This window comes from Quercus suber, unplaced genomic scaffold (genome assembly GCF_002906115.3).
Source record: "Quercus suber isolate HL8 unplaced genomic scaffold, Cork oak 2.0 scaffold_266, whole genome shotgun sequence".
NCBI lineage: Eukaryota > Viridiplantae > Streptophyta > Magnoliopsida > Fagales > Fagaceae > Quercus > Quercus suber.
The window spans coordinates 298,174-323,357 of NW_027069722.1; the positions used below are offsets into that span (position 1 = coordinate 298,174).

Sequence of the window (25,184 nt, forward strand, 5' to 3'; positions counted from 1 at the left end):
TTTTTTTTTTTTTTTTTTTAAGAAGGATCTAGTTAACAGTTAAACACACAACTTCTGCATTTTGTTTTGTGTGCAGAAATTTAGAGAATGAATTGGGCCAAATTCTAATCTAAGCCCGATAATTCAATTTCAAGCCCATTTAATAGTGGTGGGTTAATTCTGCATATTCAAGCTTGGGTTAAAAGCCCAATTTTGTTATAAGGAAATGAATTTGAAAAAGCCCAATTTTGTCATGATACAGATTAAAAAAAATTTAAATCAGGGGCGGTGATTAGGAAGAAGCCGATTCGGAAAAGAAAGATAAAGACGAAGAAGCCGATTCGGAAAAAAACGAAATATAAACTAATGGAAGAGGAAGAAACCGCGACGAAAGCCGAGATGAGGGCGATGAAGAATTTGGATTTATCAAATTTGCCTCCTCGAGGAAAAATAGAGGAAGCTGAATCACCACCTTCACAATCACATCCAAGGCTCCACTTGAAGATCGTGGACCCGGAAATAAAGGAAGCCGAGTCACTGCCATCGGGGCCATCAGAAAGCTACAAACTCTACTTTTTTTTCTGGCACGTATTTAGTCCAGTCAGTTATTCCTTGTATGAGGTTGAAGTACCAATACCTCTTCCTCCTCCACCATCCAAAGCAGTCCAAGACGATAAAATAAGAAATCCAACGCCGCTTTCCCCTATCCTTCAACTTAAAACCAGCAAATACGCTGATGATATGTGTTGTGTTCAATTGGGCTCCATGTTGTATTTTTTGGGTGGCGAAATGAAAATCAAAAACCCATACATTGATGAAGATGTAAAGAAGGAGCTCACTGTCCGGGATCTTTACCCGAAAGACGTCTATTGTTTTGAGCTAACCAATGACCACAAGTACCGTGAACTGAAAGCCGGTACTGCAATGAACAGTGGGAAGGCCAGCCCCCTGGCCTTTGTGGCCGATGAGAAGATTTACGTGATTGGAAGCAGCCGCTGGGACTCAGATGAAAACTTTGTTTACTTTGAGATGTTTGATCCTAAAGTTGATAACTGGATCATCCTGCCAAATCCTCCAATAAGGAACGTGAACACTATATGGGAGGGGCATGTTGTTGTGGGAAGAAAGGCTCTGATTACAGCCTCGCAGCCGCACGAAACAGAGCGCCTATATTGTTTTGATCTTGACACACATAAATGGGCAAACACAAGCATCCCTGACTATCTTGGTAAGTTCTCCGGCGACACTCATTTTGTAGAGCATAGGCTTTATGGATGTTACTACGACACGGTAGCTGCATTAGTCCCATTAGAGGAGGAGGAGGAGGAGGAAGAAGAAGAAGAAGAAGAGGAAGAGGAGGAAGCAGAAGATAAGGAGCTTCAACAATTCTTTAAGCATCACCGCCTTCATGAAGTCTCAGAGAGAATGGGTATGGATGCTATTCGTAATGTTCCTCCGCAAGTGCAATACTCGGCAAGCCTGCTTCACTTGGGAAAGATGTACTTTTGTTATGTAAGGACTGGCATGCCTCCGCATCCGCATCCGAAAATTGCCAGTGATTTTGATATAGGAGATGACAAAAAACATTTCATTAGCATTGTAATTTTTCAAGTCGTCAGGGGGACATACATTAAAAATGACACTAGATTTTCCAAGGCAAATTTCCTTCATTCGGAGCACTATGAAGTTAATACTCCGTTCCCAAGTGACGGTTTCATCAAAGGCTGCTACGTTCTTGGCTCGGTATGGTATATTTTTCATGCCTCTTGTTCGTTTCTTCATTACTATTTTTTCTTTTCGTATCTACATACCATATGAATACTTCAGTTGTTTTTTGGGACTTAACAATGCTTGACTTGTCTTCATCAACCCACAAAACCTGGGATGATGGTGATCATTTCGAATCCCAACATCCCTCTTCTTCATAGAATTTTGAAAACACATGATTTGTGCAACAGGGATACCCAGAGTCGAGTAAACAGATCAGCGTCTAAGGTGGGGTGGGGTTGTCGGAAATCTTGGGCAGAAGATGTCCAAGCGCGCGTTTCGATTGCCAAGGTAACTCTCAATCCTGTAATTTCCTTCTCTCTGAAACAACATTTTGTCTACAAAATAAATTTAGTTGTTGTGTTGAAATTGTTTACTAATTTTTGGATGTACATTGCAACTGAAGAGTCTAGAGTAATTGTTGAATATTGCACTGTATAGAAGGGGGAGATGCGAAACCTTCAATGTTTATCGGAAAATGTGTTTGTAGGTCAGATAGGGTATTTTTTGCTCTAGGATTTTAATTTTTTAAGTTTTTAAGCAGAGTTGTTAATTCTTTTTTCACTGGCTTTATTTTCAGATATAAATTTTCCGAGTTTATAGTTTACATATATTTTTCATTAGTGAAAATCGAAGCACATGTGTTTAAGAGATAGGGTGTTGAGGAATTGAAAAATGTGTGTTTGAGATAGACAGGTTTGGATCTGAGATTTTGAAATATATGGTGTTTGTTTGTTTGTTTTTTATTTTGTTTTTTTCCTGTTACATTGGTGTTATTTTGGCTCCTCCAGTTAGATTGTGATTTCTAGAATCCTGATGGAGAATAATTTTCATTTGGAGAAGAGGATTGGGAGTGCAGAGATAAGTTGTAGATTAGGATTTAGAAATAGAGAAACTTGACAAAAGAATCTTCCGAATTTTGAAGTTCTAGAGTTCATACCTGAAGGAAATCTTCTTAGTTAATTAGTATGGTGATTTTTGAAGAAGTTCTAGAACAAAATCTAGCAGAAAAGAAAGGTTGAGGGAAAGAATGATTGGAATTGATAATACTAGGGCTGGGTGAGACGGTCAAAGCCAATAACCATTGATCACGTCACCATATCAGAAATAGAAACAGATTCTGTTACAACCCTATGACCTCTATTTTTTTTTAATAGGTCCCTATCAGTTAACTTAGGCTTCCATTGATACGCATGTCGTTTGGTTATCGTATTGTTGTATTTGCAATGTCATTTGTTCATTACTGCATATCTCTTTACATCCCCCTCAAACTCAGAGGGAGGTATCAATGTGAGTTTGGAATGAATAACAATAAACCGAGAAGAAGACATTTCGCAAAAATGTCACCATGTTGATCCTTTGTAGAGATAAATTGCGCCTGAATATCCTTTTGAATGAACGCTCTCGCACAAAAATGTAATCCACCTCTATATGTTTTGTGCAAGAGTGGAAAACTGGATTAGATGCCAAGGCCAATGCAGACAAGTTGTCACTCCATAATAAGGGAGGCTTAAGAGGATAAATGTGTAACTCTTGCAAAAAAAATTCTCAACCAAGAGAGTTCAGCTGCAGTAGAAGCTAAGGCCCGATATCAGCCTCGGTGGAACTTCTAGAAACAATGGATTGCTTTTTAGCAGCCCAAGTAATTGGATTGGAACCCAGAAAAGCAATGAAGCCTGTAGTACTTCGTCTAGCACTCAGATCAACTGCCCAATCAGCATCTGAGAAAGCTGAGAGGAAAATGGGGCCAAGCTTAAGAAGAACACTTGGATCACCTTTGAGATTCCTGAGAATACATTTGCAGCCTAAAGATGAACATCAGTGGGATTTGTCATGAATTGACAAACTTGATTGACCACAAACAAAAGGTCAGGACTAGTGAATGTAAGATATTGGAGAGCTCCCACAAGACTTCTATAGGAATGAGGATCAACGAGGGGAATGCTCAGTGGGAGATAGTCTGGCAGTAGCAAAGGGAGTTTTGGAAGGCTTAGAGTGAAACATGTTATGTTTATGAAGAAGACCTATAGCATATTTGGTCAATGTAATGGAAAGGCTAGAGGATGTGAGAGCTAATTGAAGACCCATGAAATAACAAAGGGTACTACCAAGGTCTTTGAGTTCAAATTCAAGACTAGGAGAAGCGATGAGAGAAGCAATAGAGGATGGGGAATTACTTGTGATGACAATGTGATCAACATAAAGGAGAAGATAGATTATTGTAGTGTTGTGGAAATAGAGGAACAAAGAGGGATCTGCAGAGGACTTGAACCCAAGACGAGCCTTATACCTGGTGATTGTGCCATCACTGTGTCTTTTGATCTTAAAGACCCATTTGGAACCAACAATATACTTGTTAGATGGTGGAGGCACTGAAGTCCAAGTATGTTGTTATTGGAGTGCCTGAAATTCTTCATCCATTGCCTTACACCAGTTGGGAAACTTACTAGCAATGCCAAAGGAAGAAGGTTTTGCAATATTATTGTCAACAATGGTTTTATAGCACCACTTTTGATTAGGTTTGGTAATGCCACTCTTAGATCTAGTTTCCATAGGGTAAAGATTACGAAGAGGAATGAGAGATGTAGTGAATGGAAGAACATTTGGTGTAGGAATAGGAGGAGTGAAACTGATTTTGCAGATCAGAAGCTGATTCTGCAGAAGTAGGAGAGACAGATTCTGATGTGGTAGAAGTGGGAAGTGATGAGGGAGCATTATAGGGAGAAGGAGAGTTACAAGGAGTAGAACAACATATACTCCTGTAAAGGATAGGAGAAATCCATGATTAAGTAGAGAAAGAGGGAGGAGTAGGTGGAGTGGTTGGTGGAGTGAAATGAACTTCATCAAATAGAAGATGTCTAGATAGGTAAATTTTGTCAGTGCATTCGGATCAAAACAGATGTGACCTTTTGTGTCAGAAGGATAGCCTAAAAGTAGGCGAGTAGTTCTGAACTGAAGTTTATGTTTGTTGTAAGGTCTAAGTAGAGATAGCGTGTGCACCCAAAAAGGTTCTAAGTTGAGAAAGGTCTGGTTTGAAATGAAAAAGGGCTTCCCAAAGTGAGTCAAAATTTAACAATGAGGAGGGTTGCCTGTTAATCAGCTTACTGCATAAGACCAATGAGTGAGAGGTAGATTGTCCTGTGACAACATGCTCAATGCAGACTCTACTATGTGTCTGTGTTTTCTTTCTACAACACCATTTTGTTGTGGTGTATAGGGACAACTGAACTGATAGGAAATACCATGGGAAGAACAAACTTAAGTAAAAGCCCTGGAGATGTACTCTCCATCACAATCAGACTTGGGAACCTTTAGTTCTGTGGAAAATTGAGTTTCAATAAGAGACTTAGTCAACAAAAGTGGGAAGAACTTCAGACTTATGTTTTAACAAAAGTAGCCAAGTAAACCTGCTGTAATCATCCACAAAGAGCAAATAAAAAGAAATTCATTGGTAGCAGTAATAGGTGCAGGACTCCAAACATTGGATTTAGTTACAAAATGAGGGTGCATTTCCCTTTCAAACAGTGTTCACACAAAACTTTATTTTCTAGACTAGCATGAACAGAGTTAGGAATCAAATCAGGAAATACAAGTTGTAAAGTTTTGGAACAAGGATGGCCTAATATTTGATGCCAAATTAGCCATTTATTGGTGATAGATTGTGCAGAAAAAGCAGTGCAGACAGAAGACTTATGAGATAAGCTTTGACCATTGGAAATGTTGTCACAGGTCTTGTTAGGATAAATGGGGTATAACCCATTCTCACTCAGGCCCTTGTAAAGAACCCTCCTCGAATGTAAATACTGAATGCAAAAATGGTCAGCATCAAATCTATACCTATGTTATCTTTGCACAATTTATGGATTGAGAGGAGATTGGAAGCTATCCTAGGGACATGTAGAATATTACGAAGATTGAAATTAAAGAGTGGAGTTTTGAGAATGTCATTACCTACATTGTTGATAGTTAGTGCTTGACCATTGCCAACAGTGACATGATCATTTCCTTTGTATGGTTGTTGCATAGAAAGATTCCCAATATTGGCTGTGAGGTGATCAGTTGCACCTGTATCAGAAACCCAAGGATCATTGGACTGAGTATAGTGAGATCCAGTAGCCATTGCAGCTAGTTTAGCAGGTGGATGCCTTCCCTGATATGAAAAATCAATGTGGTGATAGCAATTCCGTGCTACATGACCAGATTTACCATAAATCTAACATGATGGTCTCCCTTCAGATCTAGTGAATTGATTTTGATACTGTGAATTACTGCCTCGAAGAAAAGAATTTTGTGAGGACTGATTAGATCTACCTCTGCCTTGTTGATTAAAGTTATTGTTCACATAGAACTGTGCTTGAGATGAATTTTGGGACTGTTGACCACCAGAGGTAAACATAGCCATAGTAATGGCACTGTTCTTGGTAGATTGTATAGAATCTTGAAGCTGCTTCTCTTCAGCATGAAGCAGTGCATGTAAATCATCAAAAGAAAGTTGTTCAGTTCTGGTGCGAATTGCTGAACATAGAGGATGATACTCTATAGGTAATCCCTTAAGTACAATGTGAAGTAATTCTTCATTGTCCACATTTACTCCAACTGCTCGAAGCTTATCCCTTTCTTCTTTGATATTGTGTAAGAACACATTCACTCAATCATTCTCCTTGATACTGTGAAGTTCAATCTTCAAATTTAGAATATTAGATTGAGAAAAGGAATTAAACCTCTTCTCTAAGGCCTTTCACACACCAATGGCAGATTCAACTCCCACAACTACAGAAACTACTGCTGGTGAGAGAGTAGAGTTGATCAAAGTGACCAATGCTTGATCACAAATCTGCCATGATTCAAATTCAGAACTGATCTGTGAAGTAATTTCTCCATTGCCCCCACAAAGAAATTGATCAGGTATCGGAATTGATTCATCCAGATGCTGAATCAAAGAGTAGGTTTTGAGAAGTGAAGTGATATGATGTTTCCAAACTATATAGTTTGATTGATCAAGCTTCACCGACGTGAGATTAGCCATGTTTGAGAGTAAAAACAGAGGTGTTTGATTTGCATGATGATTGGATGGAAAAGATGTTAATGGAGGTATAGGTAATGAAGTTGAATGTATGAAATTCAAGGGTGGTTTGGTGTTGACTGAGATGAAGGCTGTGATGCCATTGATGGCTCTGATACCATGAAGAAGTTCTAGAACAATAGAGACTAATCTAGCAGAGAAGAAAGGTTGAGGGAAAGAATGATTGGAATTGATAATACTTGGCTTACATTGATCAGAAACAGAGATACAATATATTAGGCTGGGTGAGACGGTCAAAGCCAATAACTGTTGCTCATGTCATCATATCAGAAATAGAAACAGATTCAGTTACAACACTATGGTCTCTAGTATCATTGCACAAGTCCCTATCAGTAAACTTAGGCTTCCATTGATAAGCATGTTGTTTTGGTTATGGATTGCTGTATATGCAATGTCATTTGTTTCATTACTGCATATCTCTCTACAATTTGTGCAGCCGGTGATGTTAGCATTTCCTTGCTGAGTGAAACTACTGAAGCTTAAAGCTTGCTTTGGAAGATCTTGGCAATGCTATGGCAACAAACAAAAAAACCAAAATCAGGGCTCTGACATCACTTTTAGTGGGTGGAAGAGCAAACTCTACCAGAAATCAAGAGGCACAAAGCCCAGTACTTCCATATGTACACATCTTGCAACTGAAAGTATCAATAACTTAATGACATTGAAGGACTAAACAATCATCAAACTCTGATATTACACTGAAACATATATTAATATATGCCTAGTCTAAGGTACTTTTACATGTGTATGACCATAGAGTTTCTGGTGTCAGCTTTCCAATAGCTCAACTGTACAAAGTATTTCTCCTTGAATTTCCTCTTACTTCATACTGTTTCCTTATTTTTCTTTCTTAGTGTGAATAACTGAGAACTTTTTGCTTTTTGGAAGATCAAAGCTTCAATTGCTAGAATTGTGCGGGCTTTTTTTCCCCCTCATCTGGTTCTATTAATTTATCCTTCTCTGTTCTACTTTCATGCAGTGAAAGATAAGAAGTAAAATAAAAGGTTTTAAAGCAGTTTTCACATGATTTGGTTTCAATGTATTTGGATATTGCCCCACCCTTTGTTAGCTAACTTAGCTATTTTGGCTTCGTAGTGTTTAATATATATTCCCTTTTAACCAAAATATATATATATATATATATATATATTTGGACTCAAATTTATTGGTAGTGGAAAGGGATATTTAAGGAATTGAAGGGTAAAACAATAAAAAATGATAAAATTCTAGACCCGTTGCTTTATTTGCTGATAATAAAGTTGGTAAGCTATCGATTTCTACAAATCCTATTATTTACAACTTGGTTCTTTTTTCTATTTTGGGTCTCTTATTTTAAAATGTTATATTCTTTTGGCTTTATCTTCTACATTAATTGCATTTTGCATTCAATGATTATTTACTCCTAGTTTGATTCATCAAATGCTTAATCATTGGAGCATATCTTATTTAGTTACTTTTACATCAGCTTCTCTCTTACCTGAAAATGATTTATTTTGCAAATACAGGCTGTGGTGTCTGGGGAATACCAGTGCAGCAGCAGAGGAGCATATTTATGTCCCATATACATGAGTAACCAAAAGATGCAACTGTAGCAGATAGTGATGCTGATAATGTCTCAAGTATTAGTTTGTGTTTGAATTTCGTAATTTAGTTGTTACTTGAATTGTATTTTAGTTGTTGAATTTTATTGTTTTGAGTTGTGGTTGGATTAGGATCGGGACTATAAGATGATAGGACTCTTGTAGATAGGATTAGATGATTAAGTTATCTTGTGTCATTTGAATTTCAATCTAATATGTATTTAAACATTAATATGAGAAATGGTAGGCAACATTATTTAAACTAAAAAAATATATTCTTCCTCACAAGGAGATTGGTTCGAATTGACTGAGCTATTAATTTATATTTTATTTTCTTAGATTCACAACATTTGGTGTTTCGATCCCCTCACAACCAATAACCCACAACCAAATTAAAATAAAAATAAAAAAATTATTAAAAAAACCCTCCAAATTACAATCAAGCAAACCACCACAATCTTCCTTATCCAGAGATTTGCTCATCAAGTCCGTCATGTCTAGCATGGATCCCAAGATTTGGGAAGAAATGTTGAAGGATGTCAATCGAATGTTAGATATTCTCGAGGGCATGTTTAAAAGAATAGAGAAATATTATGTTCATAATTTTTTCACAACAAATTTTATGTAGTAAGTTGTTATTGGCTATTAATGGTGAGCAAAAAAATAATTTCAATTGTTGGTTAAAATTAAAACTAGTAATAACTTACTACCTATGATTTATTGTTGTAAAAATATTGTGAATGTAATACTTCTTAAAAAAATAGCATGGATGAAAGCAAGAATGCAAGATTCGTAGGGTCAAATGATAGAGGTCTTAGTTCCTTAGATAAAAGATACAATGAAATTTTGGAAATAAAAGAACAATAAAAAGCGCAAGGATCCCATAAAAATTTTGGAGAATCAAAATGATGTACCCCAAGAATCACCAACAATTCTAAAGGGTAATATGTTAAAGGGTGCACTTGCTATAAAAATTGCATTTTTTGAATAAGCCTACTCTAATTTCACATATTGAATTTGTCAATCTTGATGAGTTCAATGATGTAGGAATAAAAGCTTTATGTTCACAAGTAATTGAAGAATTGGTGCAAGTATTCATGGTTAGAATTCTTATCCTCCAGCACTTTAAAATTCGAGGTCAAGTATTCTCCAATCTATTGGAGTAAGTGAAAATTTCCATGTTTACTAATAAAGACGCTCTTACTTAGTATGTCCACCATCGACATATCTTAAAATTCAGAACTTTCCCTCTTATCTATTGTTTCCCTTTTTAGGCAGCTCTGGCAGCAAAGAGAGCAAGGGAATTGGTGAGACAAAAGAGCGTACTGAGATCATCTATCTTTTCCTAGAAAACTAGCTGATTGCTCAACCACAAATCCTGAAGAGTCAGGTATGTTTGGTTTTTTCTTGTGAGAGCTCTCTCTTGTTTTTAATTTCAGCAACACTATGTAGATGTGTATTCTAATGAGAAGTTTATTACTTGATAAATTCCTATGACGTGATGTCTTTATTTACTTCTGAATATTCTGATCTGAACTTTGTATCCACAATGTTTAATGATTCCTCTTTGCTCCATCTATTCGGGCTTTATCATCCTTACTCCAAACTCTCTTTTATGATGTAACTTGTTGAATATTTACATGCTAATCATATATTTGCTTCTGTAGAATTTTTTTACAGTGTGTTTTTTTTTCTTCGTTTTTCTGCTGTTTGTTCTTATCAGAAAACTGTGTTTGTACCTCCATCATTATTTCTTTTTTGCTGATCTTTAATTTCTTTTTGGAATTTGAACTTATTAAATATCTACATTTATTCGATTTTATTTTCTTCCATACAGTTGTGCAAACACATTGGTTTGTGTTATGTCTTCTCTCTCTCTCTCTCTCTCTCTCTCTCTCTCTAGAAAGCTGCATTTTGCTGTTCTGACGTCTTCATTTCTGACCCAACCTTGCCCGACCCTTAACCCTCCTCCCAGTAGCTTTGACAAGCTTCTGGAACATTATCCCCAACACGTGAGGTGCCCACAACCTTATTAGAAGTACGGGGCTGGGCTTGGTGACAGCTAGAGGCCCAAATTCATGGTTTGTATCCAAGGAGATTGACCCCTCACTAATGGGCTGGGTTTTATTAGCCCAACAAACAGACCTTCTACCTGCACCTTCTAAATCCACTGTTATTTTTAAAGCAAAATGGGCTTGGGTCCAGCTCCAATTAGTTTCATGCACGGGCCGGCCAGCTTTTAACTGAGAAGATATGATTGACTTTTTTTCTTTTTCTTTTTATGAGGGCGTTTGGATTTCATGTTCGGCGTCTGCGTTTTTTTTTTTTTTTTTTTAAGCCGCTAATGTTGACTTTAGCGGCAAAATTTATTGTTGTGAACCGTGAATATACTGTGCATACACTAGTTACGTAATAAAAAATATTAAAAATAGATCCCACAATACTATTCATATATTTAAAAATTATTTTATTTAAGTGTTTTCAGTTTTCAGTTTTTAGTTTCAGCAACAATAATCTCAATTCAAACAGAACCTGTAAATCAAATCCCCCTGATTTCTCCTTCTGTTTCAAAGTACTAGTAAGATTAGGAAACTGCTTTCCTGAGAGTAAATCACTCCCCGAATTCATGCAGTCATTTAATTTTTGCCAAACTCGTGATCTTTGATTGCCGGTGAAGTTGTCAAATCCACCACCACCAGCCACCGCCTCTTTCCCCGGCATAGACTCAGATTTTCCCAAGAAAAATGCACACAATTTCTTTTCAAGAGTAGCCCAACCGCCTTTTTTACCACCTTCTGGAACACGCAAACAACCTCGTTTTGCTCCATTGTGATACTCAGAAATCTTCGCAAACATACCACCCTTATTCGATATACTAGTTAACTCCAAAATTTTATAATTCTCGCGGAACCGCTTGAAAAAATGTTGCTTACTGAAGTCCCACCGACATAATTCTGTCAAGCATGCAATGAGCCAATCCAACCCCAACCTTCCCACACGGATAGATCCATGGAACTTACCCCGGCGCTCATTAATGGAATAAGAATCCGTTCGGCCCCCTTCAAAAGCCAAAGAAAAGGCCTTTGAGTCAATACGAAAAGAAGCTGAATTCCCGTTTGTCATCCCTGGATTAGGAAGAGGTTTATGTTGTGGAACAGAGGGTGGGATGATGTTTTGGATTGGTGGCTGTGTAACAGGGGGTTTTATGTTCGTATTGGCCAAAGGTTTAGTGGGGTTGACCGGCAAGGAGTGTGGTACATACTGTCCAAATTGATACGGCCAGCAAAAAGATTGTGGAAAAAGAAGAGGAGAACGGGGAGAGAAGAAAGGCTGCTTGGGGGGGGTGGTTAACAAGGTTGCTGCTTTGGAGGAGGAAAAAAATGTGAGGGAGCAAAAGGTGGCCAGGCTGGTGGGTATGAAGGTGGTGGCTGTGGAAAATGATAAGGGTAGGCTAACGGAGGTGGTGGGGGATGACTGGTGGGGGCATTGGTGGGGGCAGCCATCTATCATGTAAGATGTTACTTGCCTTGAGATATCTAGCTGCTAACAATTTTTGTTATTTTAATAAATTAAGTTGAGATGGTGTTTTCACCTTTTGTAGTTGGGGGATTGTATGATTCTCTCTCTCTCTCTCTCTCTCAAATATAAAAAACTGAAGGAATTGAATTCTGTCATCTTATGCACAAATTATAATGATATTTTTGACAAAATTACATGACTTTCGATTTTGTATCACCTTATACTTTCTAGGTCTAATGTTAAGTTTCTCAACTGCAATGCCAGATGATGGAGTAATATTACTGTTTCCTGGCAAATTGTCATTATTTGTAATATTCCAGAATTCTGTCTTGTGATATTTCTGCAGAAGCTAATGGTTCTTGTTCAATCTTTAGGTGGATTTTCGGAAGGAGCTCATACAGAATTCTGCAAGCATGATTAACCTTAACCAGTTAGATATTTAAGGGTGCCTTAAGTGTACAAGCATTATGTATACAGCCCACAAGACAGAGATAAGTGAAAAGTGAAAACTTGTTTAGAGTTATATAGTGGCAGTGCAGGAGCTTCATTGCTGCATCTTCTTATTCATTGTGATTGACGCCATGTACAAAGGCATCCCGTTTTCCTGAGCCTTGGGTTAAAATGCATGGAATTGTTTTCTTTTGGGTGTGGTAGGAAAATTTAGGATGGTAGATAGGTGCAGATTTTGCCATAGTATACAAGTACTGTTGTAGTGATGTTAACATGTCATGGTTTTTCTTTGAAGTTGTATTATTTTACATGAGAATATGAGATTCAATGTTACCGAAATTTTCAATCCACCCTTGATCATCTAGAGTGTACAGTTAGTGTATGTGCACTGCTTCACCCTACTTGCTAATACTTTTGGCTGTTCTCCAGATACTTTATAAAATTTATGAAATATTCTCATGGCTAATGTATTGTCTTTTACATATTTTTCTGGCAAAATAGACTTTGTTAGTTTAATATAAAATTGTGTGACTCTTATTCTATTTAGCATGCCATCCTACTAAAAAACTGAAGCTTTTCGACCCACACAATAGTTTTCTAGATCACATCCAGTGTAGGCAATTGTGAATTTTACACCATGATGAGCTTAAATTCATGGACTTTCTTGAAGGATTTTGATTTACAAGTTGCAGTTAATTTTTGGTTTTTTACACACTTCCACAATATAATGTTTCCCTTTTAAGCTTGCCAAGGGCTATTGTTGATTTGATTTCTAAAATTTCAATTTTGCCAATGTCAATCCTAACGTTTGAATAGAATCTTGAGGGACTAAATAGAAAAATTAAAATTGGCTGCCCTATTGCCAAAATGTAATGTACCCTAATGCGTATTATCCGTTTCTCTTTGATTTCCTTCCACACGACTGTTTTGCTTTTTGGGAATTATATTTGAAAAGTTTGGTTGCGAACCTTCCTTTTATTCTTTTTATTTGCTGTAATCGATGAAATAATTGATTGATTAAAAAATTGAAAAATCATTAAACTGTCCTCTTTGAGGACTGATATCTCAAAGAATCTCTAAATCTCTTAGGTTTTTTACAAATGTTTCTCCAATAATGGAACCAGCCTTTACAAATACAGCTGGATAACCAATTGGAGCTTCTACCCAAGCTTCACAACCTTGTTCTGTAAATAGCTTCCCTGTCCAGATATGTTGCCAATTGGAACTTTCTCCCACTGGAAAATAGACCTTAACATTCTTCTTTCCTTTGTCTAGGACAGGCACCACTAGGATCTCAGTGCCAACCAAGAATTGCTGGTAACTTAAGTGATGAACATGTTCGTCTTCTGGGTAGTGGAGAAATAGGTGGCGGCAAACTGGGAGGCCTTTTTGAGCAGCTTCCTGTTTCAAATAAATTTACAATGAGAGAAGGGGGAGAAAGTTGGGAGGTGTAGCCATCGCCTACTTCACCAAATTTGATAATAAATTAGTATCCAGAGTTCTAGGAATACTTTTACAATTTGAATTCTGTAAAACTTCCATGCTTTGTACACTTTAGCAAGGCGAGCAAATTGTGATAAAGTTTGGTGGTTTGAGTAGAATTGGCTATTGCTGGATGGCTTGTTCCCCTGCATGGAAAAGACAGGTAAATTCAGTTTCTAATGAGATTATACATCTTATGGTCTTCAGGTGAAGGAATTAAGAAAAGGGACTCTTAAACTTTAATGATTTTGATTAGTATCCTCTTTTAAAGTTTTCAACTTAATTTCTAGAGCGTGATGTTTTGTTCTTATGATATAAATATAAAATTAGAGCAAAATGACAGGATAGACTAAACAATATTATGTTTTGCCAAATATAATTTTCTATATTTTATAGAACTACCAGTAAAATACTCCTAAAAGGGGATATAAAGGTCTCAACGAAGCCAAAAACATGGGAATGAATTGAAAATGATTAGCTCACAAGAAGTTTGTGCACATGTAATTGTCTAATAATTAACAATATATATATATATATATATATCTGTTTTTTTATTGAACAAGATGTATTTGACTTGTTGTTTATTAAATATATTTTTTTTTGAATGATAAAAGTTATATATGTGATTAAAGTAATCATAATATTTGTAATTGGAAATTGTGTTTTGCCATCCTTTATTTATTTATTTATTTTCTACTAATTGATAAAAGTTAAAAATATTTGCAAATTATATACTGCAATGGTCTATACATAGGTGTTAAATTCTTCCATCGATGAGACATCTGTTGTGAGAAGAATATGTGTCATACCTTTCGTTTGAATATGTGCTCTATGTTGGCATTCAGGTCTCCCTTCCAATGTGTTGTATAGCTATCGCCTTCGATTACTTCTTTCAACTGAGGTGTCTTTAGATTAGTCGGAAAATATGTCCTTAAAGTAGGACATCTAGTTACCTGTATTATCCACAACGATGGTCCTCAAAAGCATTAGCTTCAGGGCAAAAACACTTGAGATTTGGCAAGTCCTCGAGCAAGATTGAGAACACTTGGGAGAACAAAACATCATTTTCGTCCTCTTCTTCTCCTGCACTTGCAAGGATTTCTTCTATTTTTCCACAGTTAATAGCTTCTATATCCCATAACATCACAAGCAATTTCGCTATGGATGGTGAGAACAAATTTGTCAAACTGTTACATTCCTTAACTTTTAAGGATCTCAAGTTTCCAAAGCCCATGATCTTTTTTGGACCCTTCTTCCATATGTGCATCAGTTTATCTAACTGACATAGTTCCAATTTCTTTAACTGATCAACTAATGCCATGAAACTTTCCTCAAGTTCAGATATTGTTGGGTTACACGTGTGAGTGAAGTCCCACATTGAAGGTGGTGATGTATTTATGGTCCCTACCTAGCGGGGACAGAAAAAGCCTAGACGTCCCACACACAAAAAATCCTGGAGAAGAAAAAAAAAAAAAAGCCCAACAAAAAAGATTGTGGAAAAAGAAGAGGAGAACGGGGAGAGAAGAAAGGCTGCTTGGGGGGGGTGGTTAACAAGGTTGCTGCTTTGGAGGAGGAAAAAAATGTGAGGGAGCAAAAGGTGGCCAGGCTGGTGGGTATGAAGGTGGTGGCTGTGGAAAATGATAAGGGTAGGCTAACGGAGGTGGTGGGGGATGACTGGTGGGGGCATTGGTGGGGGCAGCCATCTATCATGTAAGATGTTACTTGCCTTGAGATATCTAGCTGCTAACAATTTTTGTTATTTTAATAAATTAAGTTGAGATGGTGTTTTCACCTTTTGTAGTTGGGGGATTGTATGATTCTCTCTCTCTCTCTCTCTCTCAAATATAAAAAACTGAAGGAATTGAATTCTGTCATCTTATGCACAAATTATAATGATATTTTTGACAAAATTACATGACTTTCGATTTTGTATCACCTTATACTTTCTAGGTCTAATGTTAAGTTTCTCAACTGCAATGCCAGATGATGGAGTAATATTACTGTTTCCTGGCAAATTGTCATTATTTGTAATATTCCAGAATTCTGTCTTGTGATATTTCTGCAGAAGCTAATGGTTCTTGTTCAATCTTTAGGTGGATTTTCGGAAGGAGCTCATACAGAATTCTGCAAGCATGATTAACCTTAACCAGTTAGATATTTAAGGGTGCCTTAAGTGTACAAGCATTATGTATACAGCCCACAAGACAGAGATAAGTGAAAAGTGAAAACTTGTTTAGAGTTATATAGTGGCAGTGCAGGAGCTTCATTGCTGCATCTTCTTATTCATTGTGATTGACGCCATGTACAAAGGCATCCCGTTTTCCTGAGCCTTGGGTTAAAATGCATGGAATTGTTTTCTTTTGGGTGTGGTAGGAAAATTTAGGATGGTAGATAGGTGCAGATTTTGCCATAGTATACAAGTACTGTTGTAGTGATGTTAACATGTCATGGTTTTTCTTTGAAGTTGTATTATTTTACATGAGAATATGAGATTCAATGTTACCGAAATTTTCAATCCACCCTTGATCATCTAGAGTGTACAGTTAGTGTATGTGCACTGCTTCACCCTACTTGCTAATACTTTTGGCTGTTCTCCAGATACTTTATAAAATTTATGAAATATTCTCATGGCTAATGTATTGTCTTTTACATATTTTTCTGGCAAAATAGACTTTGTTAGTTTAATATAAAATTGTGTGACTCTTATTCTATTTAGCATGCCATCCTACTAAAAAACTGAAGCTTTTCGACCCACACAATAGTTTTCTAGATCACATCCAGTGTAGGCAATTGTGAATTTTACACCATGATGAGCTTAAATTCATGGACTTTCTTGAAGGATTTTGATTTACAAGTTGCAGTTAATTTTTGGTTTTTTACACACTTCCACAATATAATGTTTCCCTTTTAAGCTTGCCAAGGGCTATTGTTGATTTGATTTCTAAAATTTCAATTTTGCCAATGTCAATCCTAACGTTTGAATAGAATCTTGAGGGACTAAATAGAAAAATTAAAATTGGCTGCCCTATTGCCAAAATGTAATGTACCCTAATGCGTATTATCCGTTTCTCTTTGATTTCCTTCCACACGACTGTTTTGCTTTTTGGGAATTATATTTGAAAAGTTTGGTTGCGAACCTTCCTTTTATTCTTTTTATTTGCTGTAATCGATGAAATAATTGATTGATTAAAAAATTGAAAAATCATTAAACTGTCCTCTTTGAGGACTGATATCTCAAAGAATCTCTAAATCTCTTAGGTTTTTTACAAATGTTTCTCCAATAATGGAACCAGCCTTTACAAATACAGCTGGATAACCAATTGGAGCTTCTACCCAAGCTTCACAACCTTGTTCTGTAAATAGCTTCCCTGTCCAGATATGTTGCCAATTGGAACTTTCTCCCACTGGAAAATAGACCTTAACATTCTTCTTTCCTTTGTCTAGGACAGGCACCACTAGGATCTCAGTGCCAACCAAGAATTGCTGGTAACTTAAGTGATGAACATGTTCGTCTTCTGGGTAGTGGAGAAATAGGTGGCGGCAAACTGGGAGGCCTTTTTGAGCAGCTTCCTGTTTCAAATAAATTTACAATGAGAGAAGGGGGAGAAAGTTGGGAGGTGTAGCCATCGCCTACTTCACCAAATTTGATAATAAATTAGTATCCAGAGTTCTAGGAATACTTTTACAATTTGAATTCTGTAAAACTTCCATGCTTTGTACACTTTAGCAAGGCGAGCAAATTGTGATAAAGTTTGGTGGTTTGAGTAGAATTGGCTATTGCTGGATGGCTTGTTCCCCTGCATGGAAAAGACAGGTAAATTCAGTTTCTAATGAGATTATACATCTTATGGTCTTCAGGTGAAGGAATTAAGAAAAGGGACTCTTAAACTTTAATGATTTTGATTAGTATCCTCTTTTAAAGTTTTCAACTTAATTTCTAGAGCGTGATGTTTTGTTCTTATGATATAAATATAAAATTAGAGCAAAATGACAGGATAGACTAAACAATATTATGTTTTGCCAAATATAATTTTCTATATTTTATAGAACTACCAGTAAAATACTCCTAAAAGGGGATATAAAGGTCTCAACGAAGCCAAAAACATGGGAATGAATTGAAAATGATTAGCTCACAAGAAGTTTGTGCACATGTAATTGTCTAATAATTAACAATATATATATATATATATATATCTGTTTTTTTATTGAACAAGATGTATTTGACTTGTTGTTTATTAAATATATTTTTTTTTGAATGATAAAAGTTATATATGTGATTAAAGTAATCATAATATTTGTAATTGGAAATTGTGTTTTGCCATCCTTTATTTATTTATTTATTTTCTACTAATTGATAAAAGTTAAAAATATTTGCAAATTATATACTGCAATGGTCTATACATAGGTGTTAAATTCTTCCATCGATGAGACATCTGTTGTGAGAAGAATATGTGTCATACCTTTCGTTTGAATATGTGCTCTATGTTGGCATTCAGGTCTCCCTTCCAATGTGTTGTATAGCTATCGCCTTCGATTACTTCTTTCAACTGAGGTGTCTTTAGATTAGTCGGAAAATATGTCCTTAAAGTAGGACATCTAGTTACCTGTATTATCCACAACGATGGTCCTCAAAAGCATTAGCTTCAGGGCAAAAACACTTGAGATTTGGCAAGTCCTCGAGCAAGATTGAGAACACTTGGGAGAACAAAACATCATTTTCGTCCTCTTCTTCTCCTGCACTTGCAAGGATTTCTTCTATTTTTCCACAGTTAATAGCTTCTATATCCCATAACATCACAAGCAATTTCGCTATGGATGGTGAGAACAAATTTGTCAAACTGTTACATTCCTTAACTTTTAAGGATCTCAAGTTTCCAAAGCCCATGATCTTTTTTGGACCCTTCTTCCATATGTGCATCAGTTTATCTAACTGACATAGTTCCAATTTCTTTAACTGATCAACTAATGCCATGAAACTTTCCTCAAGTTCAGATATTGTTGGGTTACACGTGTGAGTGAAGTCCCACATTGAAGGTGGTGATGTATTTATGGTCCCTACCTAGCGGGGACAGAAAAAGCCTAGACGTCCCACACACAAAAAATCCTGGAGAAGAAAAAAAAAAAAAAGCCCAACAAAAGAATATTGCAAATGGTGCTAAACAATGATGAGGTGCGAGGTTCCCATGGACATGAACGTACGGGGTTCCCATGGATGTGCGTGCGGGGTTGACACGTGATTCCCATGGATGGCGTACGAGAGACCCATGGATGACGCGCTGATGAAGTGAAAAGCCCATTAGTCAAGGGGGAGTGAGTAGGACTTGTTCAAAGCTCACAGAGAGGCAGAGACTCACGTGATGCTAAATAATGGTATGGTGCGAGGTTCCCATGGGCATGAACGTGCGGGGTTCCCATGGATGTGCGTGCAGGGTTGACACGTGGTTCCCATGGATGACGTACGAGAGACCCATGGATGACGCGCTGATGAAGTGAAAAGTCCATTAAGCAAGGGAGAGCGAGTAGGACTTATTCATGGCCCACAGAGAAGTCTTGAAGCCCACAGAGTGGCAGAGACTCACACGTGAGGGGGAGATTGTTGGGTTACACGTGTGAGTGAAGTCCCACATTGAATAAAGATAAAAAGAATGAGTGGTTAATATAACATAATTGAGCACATACTCATTGGGCTTAGGCCTTTTGGGTTTAAGTGTGTCACTATATGTTATATTAATTACTCAAGGAAACTCCCCAATTTGTTTCTCTCCCCAACAGATATAACTTCCAAGGAATGGCATCCATAGAAGTCAATCGATTCTAGATTCTTTAAGCTCTCAATCATATAAGATGGAAAAAGAGACCATATCTTTTAGGGATTGTCATTAGTATCACAAAGTCTTGGATCCTTTAGTGTAGTCAAATTACCCTACAAATAATCAGGTTCTGTTAAAAAAGCTACCGTTTATTTGAAAGAGAGAAAAAAAAAAAAAACTGTTAAAGAGAGTAAAATAATCAAAATAATAATTTCTATTAGATTCATAAAATTTTTTTGGATCCATCTACAGAGGAAGATGGCATAAAAAAAAGTGGATGAACAAATCGAAATCAATAAGTGTTATTGTTTATCTTATCACTTATTGGATATGTTAATTGGATCCATTGGAATAACTCGTTAGATGCGTACCTCTTTGTTCACGAAGGAGTTTTCTTAGGATTTGTTGGTAGTGCCTCGGTTTGACATAACTTTTGGATCATAATTCTTGCCACGTGGTATACAATGAAGGCATCGCGCAAAAAAGCCTAGAGGATCCAATTCTGAGGTAGACCCAAGTTCAGGCTCTTGGCTTTGAATATTTGCACCAAATGTTTTCAATTTGGGAAAAAGGATACCTTTTGATTTCCCTAATGGATGGCCATTCAATACGGAAACTCGCTAGATTTCGTACTCCTTGTAATTTGAAGGAAATAAGTTTAGGCAACACGATAATAGCCGCTGCGTCTTCTTCTCCATGTCTTTGAACAAGGTTTTCCATGTTGCACCACCGTATCTCAATGCTTTGAAGTTCCACAAGTAGTTTTACAATAGAAGGTGGGAATAAGTATTTTAGATTAGGACAATCTACTACTTCAAATTTTCAATAGATGTTAGGTTTTGAAAGCCCTAAATTCCTCGTGGAACATTCTTCCACACGTATCCCAACATAGATGAATATTGTATTGTTAAAGCTTTCAACTGAGCAACTACTGCGATTCTTTGGCATTCTTCGTCGACCTTCAGTCCTTTAAGATCAAATACCACCTCTAGTGAATCAGCATTCGATGTGTAAATTTCTTCTATATTGGGTGTCCACAAGATGGTCTTGGATGAAAAGAGTTTACGAGAGATAATGGGTTCAGGAATGAAGCCAACACATTGTTGAATGTCGGTCATTGTGTGCTGTTCAAGGCTGGTCCCTTCATTAGTGTCGATACTTCCAACATGATCCATCAAATTATTATTATATCATGAACATGTTCAACTTTTCAAGTTTTAGGATATGTTTTGTTGGATGGATTTTAGGGAATATGGAAAAAAAAGAGGAGAAGATAGGAGAGAAAACATTATTGGTGAGTGTTTGGTTGAAGGGAAGGGAGGAAAAAAAACTAATGGGACCCGGGTGCTTTCTCTTCGAGTCCACCAAAATATTTTCTCTCCAAATTAGGGAGAAAACGAGAGAGAACAAAAATGGACAAAAGCACCCTCGTGCAGCTATGCAATTGCTCAACGTTAACTAGGTTTTGCTTTCTTTTTTCTTTTCATTTTTTTTCTTTCTTTCTTTCTTTTGATAAGCAAACTGGGTTTTGTATTTGGTGTTAATTTTTTTTTTTTGTCATTTTCCGTTACTGCTACTTATATATATATATATATATATATATTTAATTTCCTACTTCTGCCAAGCTAGGGGGTAATTTGAAACCTCTAGGTTATGGCTAGCTCCACCCCTGGATATAATTCAGTATATAAACATATTGTTTAAGTAAATCAATTTACTAAAACTTTACTTTGGTGGAAGTTTGAATGAATAGCACCTATTCACTAGTGAAGATTTGACAATGGCGTCATATAAAGGTTTTTTGCTAGAAGCTTCAGTTTCCTTTTTAAAACATGTTTCTATGTTTTTGTTCTTGTATTTATTCTGCATTTTATATTCCTTTATATTTAGTTATTGCTATTTGAATATGCATGCAATGGAATTTAGTTAATCACTTATATTTGGCATTAATTGTTGATTAAGTTAAATTGGTTTAGCCTAAAAATTGGTAATTGGGGTCTAAATATATACCTAGGGTGTTAGGTCTTTCACCTTCCATATTTAATTTTAATCAAAGTTTTTTTTTTTTTTTTGATACTTTGATTGTTACATTAAGAAGGGAGGATTTGAACCCTAGTGTCTCTATTGAAAATACCATAAGGTATCAATCAGTTGAGATACAAGGATCTTAGCTATTTATAGAATATACTAGTTTTTTTTTTTTTTGGTGAATAATTTGATAAATTGAGGGTGGGGGGATTTAATCATTTAAATCATATTGGAGAAATCAGTTTATATAAACGAGTAATTATTCAATCCTCTTGGAGCAATACCCTCTTACAAAAATGGTGGATTCCATTTGTGTAAGAGGTGGAATAATTGATCTCGAAATATTAAATAATTTTTATAAAAATATATCCGTCAAATTGAAAGTTTATAAAATCGTGATGATAAAAAAACAACCATCATGGATATTATTAATTAAAATTCTATCATAATTATCAAAAAAAAAAAAAAAAAAGTGATCTTGAATAGACTTATAGCAATCCAATAATGGTATCTTTGGATGAACAAAAGTTTGAGCAGCCGCCCAACAACATTATAGATTAAGGTAAAAAAGTTAACATATTTATTAATTTTGGGCACCCTGTCCCTCCCAATATTCGCGCTACGAAATACCAATGCAATATCTTCTCCCAAGTCCACCCACTCGATAGCTTTGCCCTTTTATTGTCTTGATAGCACTTGTAATATGAAAGTGGTTTACAATTGGAGGTCAGAAAGGTTTGAATAAATACGTTCTCACTTTATTTGACATATCTAAACTTTATATAAGCCAATAACAAAAGTAGGGTTTAATGATGAATAAATATATCCATGCGATTGGTGGCCTAGTGGCTAGGACCTTAGGCCAACAAGAATTTTCTCGTGGAGTCAGGGGCATAGCTAGGATTTTTTACATGGGGGCCGATTTTCGACGACAATGATTATTATCATTGTATGAACAACTTATATTTTTAGGTTGATATAGACCTTCTTTGAGATAAGCTCGTCAGATTTCATCTTGTTTTTGATAGAAAAATTCACATATATGTTTATGTGATCCTAGATCACGATCTATCTCTTCAGATTGAATATTTTGAATATTTGGAGAAGTGTTCATCAGGCATTAAAGTATCAACATTTATTTCTATAGCCACAGGTGTCCTAAATTCTAAATTGCTAACATCTTTTTTTCTTAAAGAATGCATCAATTGGTTTTTTTTTTTTTTTTTTGCTCATAATTCTTTTAGCTTTAAGAATATGACTCAAAAATTAACCTGAAAAGAACTTAAAAATAAAATCTTAATTAGAAAATTTTACTTAATTATGTGGAAGTTATTTATACTAAAGAAAAAAAAAAACTAAATTTCCACTACAATTTAAACAGTCAACCCATCATCATTCCTATATTAAAATTTTCTTGTATTTTAATTTTTTTTAATTAAGAATAACCCTTAAACAAAAGCAAAAATTAAACAAACAAAATAAAAAATATAAACACACAAGTACACAACATAAACAAACAATTTAACAACACCTACTGCACACTGATGATTTTAACTAATAAAAAATAAATAATAAATCAAAAAAATTTACCTTAGAAACTTTGTCCTCACAAAGTGCAAAGATAGGTGTGGGCCGTGTGGGTGTGGCAATGCCTAGTAAATTTTCCCTTCAAGACTCATCACAAACAACCTCCTCATGCCTTCAATCATATATTTTTCTAAAAATCTATGAAAAATTAAAGAGCATGATGAATATTTAAGTGTAGATAGTTGAGGGGAAAAAAAAGACACTAAAAAGAGATGAATGTGTAGTGCTAAAGAAAGAAAAGAAACTAAAAACTCACTAGTCTAAGTTCTAAATCCTAAAAATCTAAAAATGAAACATGTTGAATACCTGAATGATTTATTTTAAGAAAGCAAGAAGAAAGAAAATGATGGTCTTTTTCTTTCTTTCTTTCTTTATTTATTATTTTTTTTCGGATCTTAAGGATTGAGTCTGAGAGGAGGGCTGAGTTGAGGGTTTTGTTTTGTTTGGGGGCTGCTGGTACTAGTGGGCAGTGGTGTGTACACAAAAGACTAGAAGAGAATAAAAAGAATAGCTAAAGAAAGGGTTTCAATTTTGAGATTGAGAATGGGTGATAAAGTGTTATTTTGTTTGGGTAGTGCCTTTGGGTATTTAAATATAAGTGGGTCATGTTTGTTTTATTAGAGGATAAAAGAGGCCTACAATTGAAACTAGAGCATGCTGGGAGTGAATTGAACAGAAATGGAGGGGCTGGATGTACACCATTGAGGTGGCCTAATTAAAATTTCTATATATGCTGGTGGACTTTATTTTTATTTTTATTTTTTGGTTGCAAGGGCCATGGCCCCCCCAAGGGCAACGTAGCTTCGCCTGGAAGTTGTCTTCAATTCGACCGTTAGCAACATGTTGATGCTTTTTGAATAAATTTAAAGTCTAATTTATTTTTAAAATAATCTTATGTATCATTTTCTAAAGTTTCATTTTTTTTTTTTTTTTGAGAAATTTCTATTTTTAAGTAAAATAACTCAATGAAAATAAGCTATCCCAAGGTCGATGCCAAAAAAATATTAAAGTAGATAAATTTACTATACAAATGAACTTGTAGCTCATTCATATAACTCAATTCTCCTTATTCAGTTATTCCCATGTGCAGAACTTTGTCCAAATGCACCCATACCCACTTGTTGTAAGGGAAGAAAATAAAAGAGTAGGTGGTATTATTTAATTCTCTCAAAATCGAGAACTTGAGGTTCAAATTTCTCTCCCCATCACGTAGTAAGTTGTAGTAACTTAAAAAAAAATAAAAAAAATAATAAAAAAAAAAACACTTGCGTTTGAATCTTTCCTTCTCCTTGGTGTAAGCAAAAAAGCGGTCCCACACTTGTAGTATTAAAAAAATAAATAAAAATAGCCTCCTGTAGTTGTCGTAAGAAGGGATAAGAAACTTAAAACTTTTATCCAAGTTTGTATATTAATTAGAGTAATAATAATAAAACTGCTAACAAAAGATTGGCTTGGTAAACAAGAATGAATATATTTTGACTTTTGAATTTTGAGTCACAAAAACGTTGTAAAAAGAAGTGGGCATCTTTTTTCAACTCCAAAGGACCAAAAGTGATGACATTGAAATTGAATTTCTACCTTTCAACATATAAAATGGGGTTTGTAAGGGATAAAAAAAACTATAACTTTTATCCAAGATTTGTATGTTAATTAGTGCAATAATAATTAAATTGCTAAAAACATTGGCCTGGTACAGAAGAATGAATATATTTAGAGTTTACGAAAAAATTATGCAAAAAAGAATTGGTATCTTTTCTCAAGTCCAAAGGACCAAAGTGACATTGAAATTGAATTTCTACCTTTTCAACACATAAGTTGGGCTTTGTAAAGGAAAAAAAAAAAAACAGTAACTTCTATACAAGATTTGTATGTAGGTTTCTCCCAAAAAAAAAAAAATTG

The 25,184-nt window shown here is 35.7% G+C and overlaps 1 protein-coding gene and 2 long non-coding RNA genes across 5 annotated transcripts; all 3 read left to right on the forward strand.

Moving 5' to 3' along the window:
* The first annotated feature begins 248 nt into the window (after positions 1-248).
* On the forward strand, positions 249-8,650 carry LOC112027416 (uncharacterized). 2 transcript variants are annotated; one of them, XM_065781435.1, is made up of 3 exons: positions 249-1,727; positions 1,938-2,037; positions 8,335-8,650. In XM_065781435.1, exons 1-3 carry the CDS (start codon positions 346-348, stop codon positions 8,419-8,421), a joined length of 1,569 nt encoding a protein of 522 aa, XP_065637507.1. In that variant the 5' UTR covers positions 249-345; the 3' UTR covers positions 8,422-8,650. The 2 variants fall into 2 exon arrangements, 1 of the variants encoding a protein (XP_065637507.1); XR_010632138.1 differs by having other exon boundaries at positions 250-1,722.
* A 780-nt stretch (positions 8,651-9,430) lies between these two features.
* On the forward strand, positions 9,431-12,844 carry LOC136070870 (uncharacterized). 2 transcript variants are annotated; one of them, XR_010632095.1, is made up of 3 exons: positions 9,431-9,571; positions 9,684-9,799; positions 12,303-12,844. It is a non-coding gene; the product is annotated as an uncharacterized LOC136070870 (long non-coding RNA). The 2 variants fall into 2 exon arrangements; XR_010632094.1 differs by having other exon boundaries at positions 9,431-9,799.
* A 2,696-nt stretch (positions 12,845-15,540) lies between these two features.
* LOC136070874 (uncharacterized) lies at positions 15,541-16,495 on the forward strand. Its single transcript, XR_010632139.1, has 2 exons — positions 15,541-15,570; positions 15,954-16,495. It is a non-coding gene; the product is annotated as an uncharacterized LOC136070874 (long non-coding RNA).
* The last annotated feature ends 8,689 nt before the right edge of the window (positions 16,496-25,184 follow it).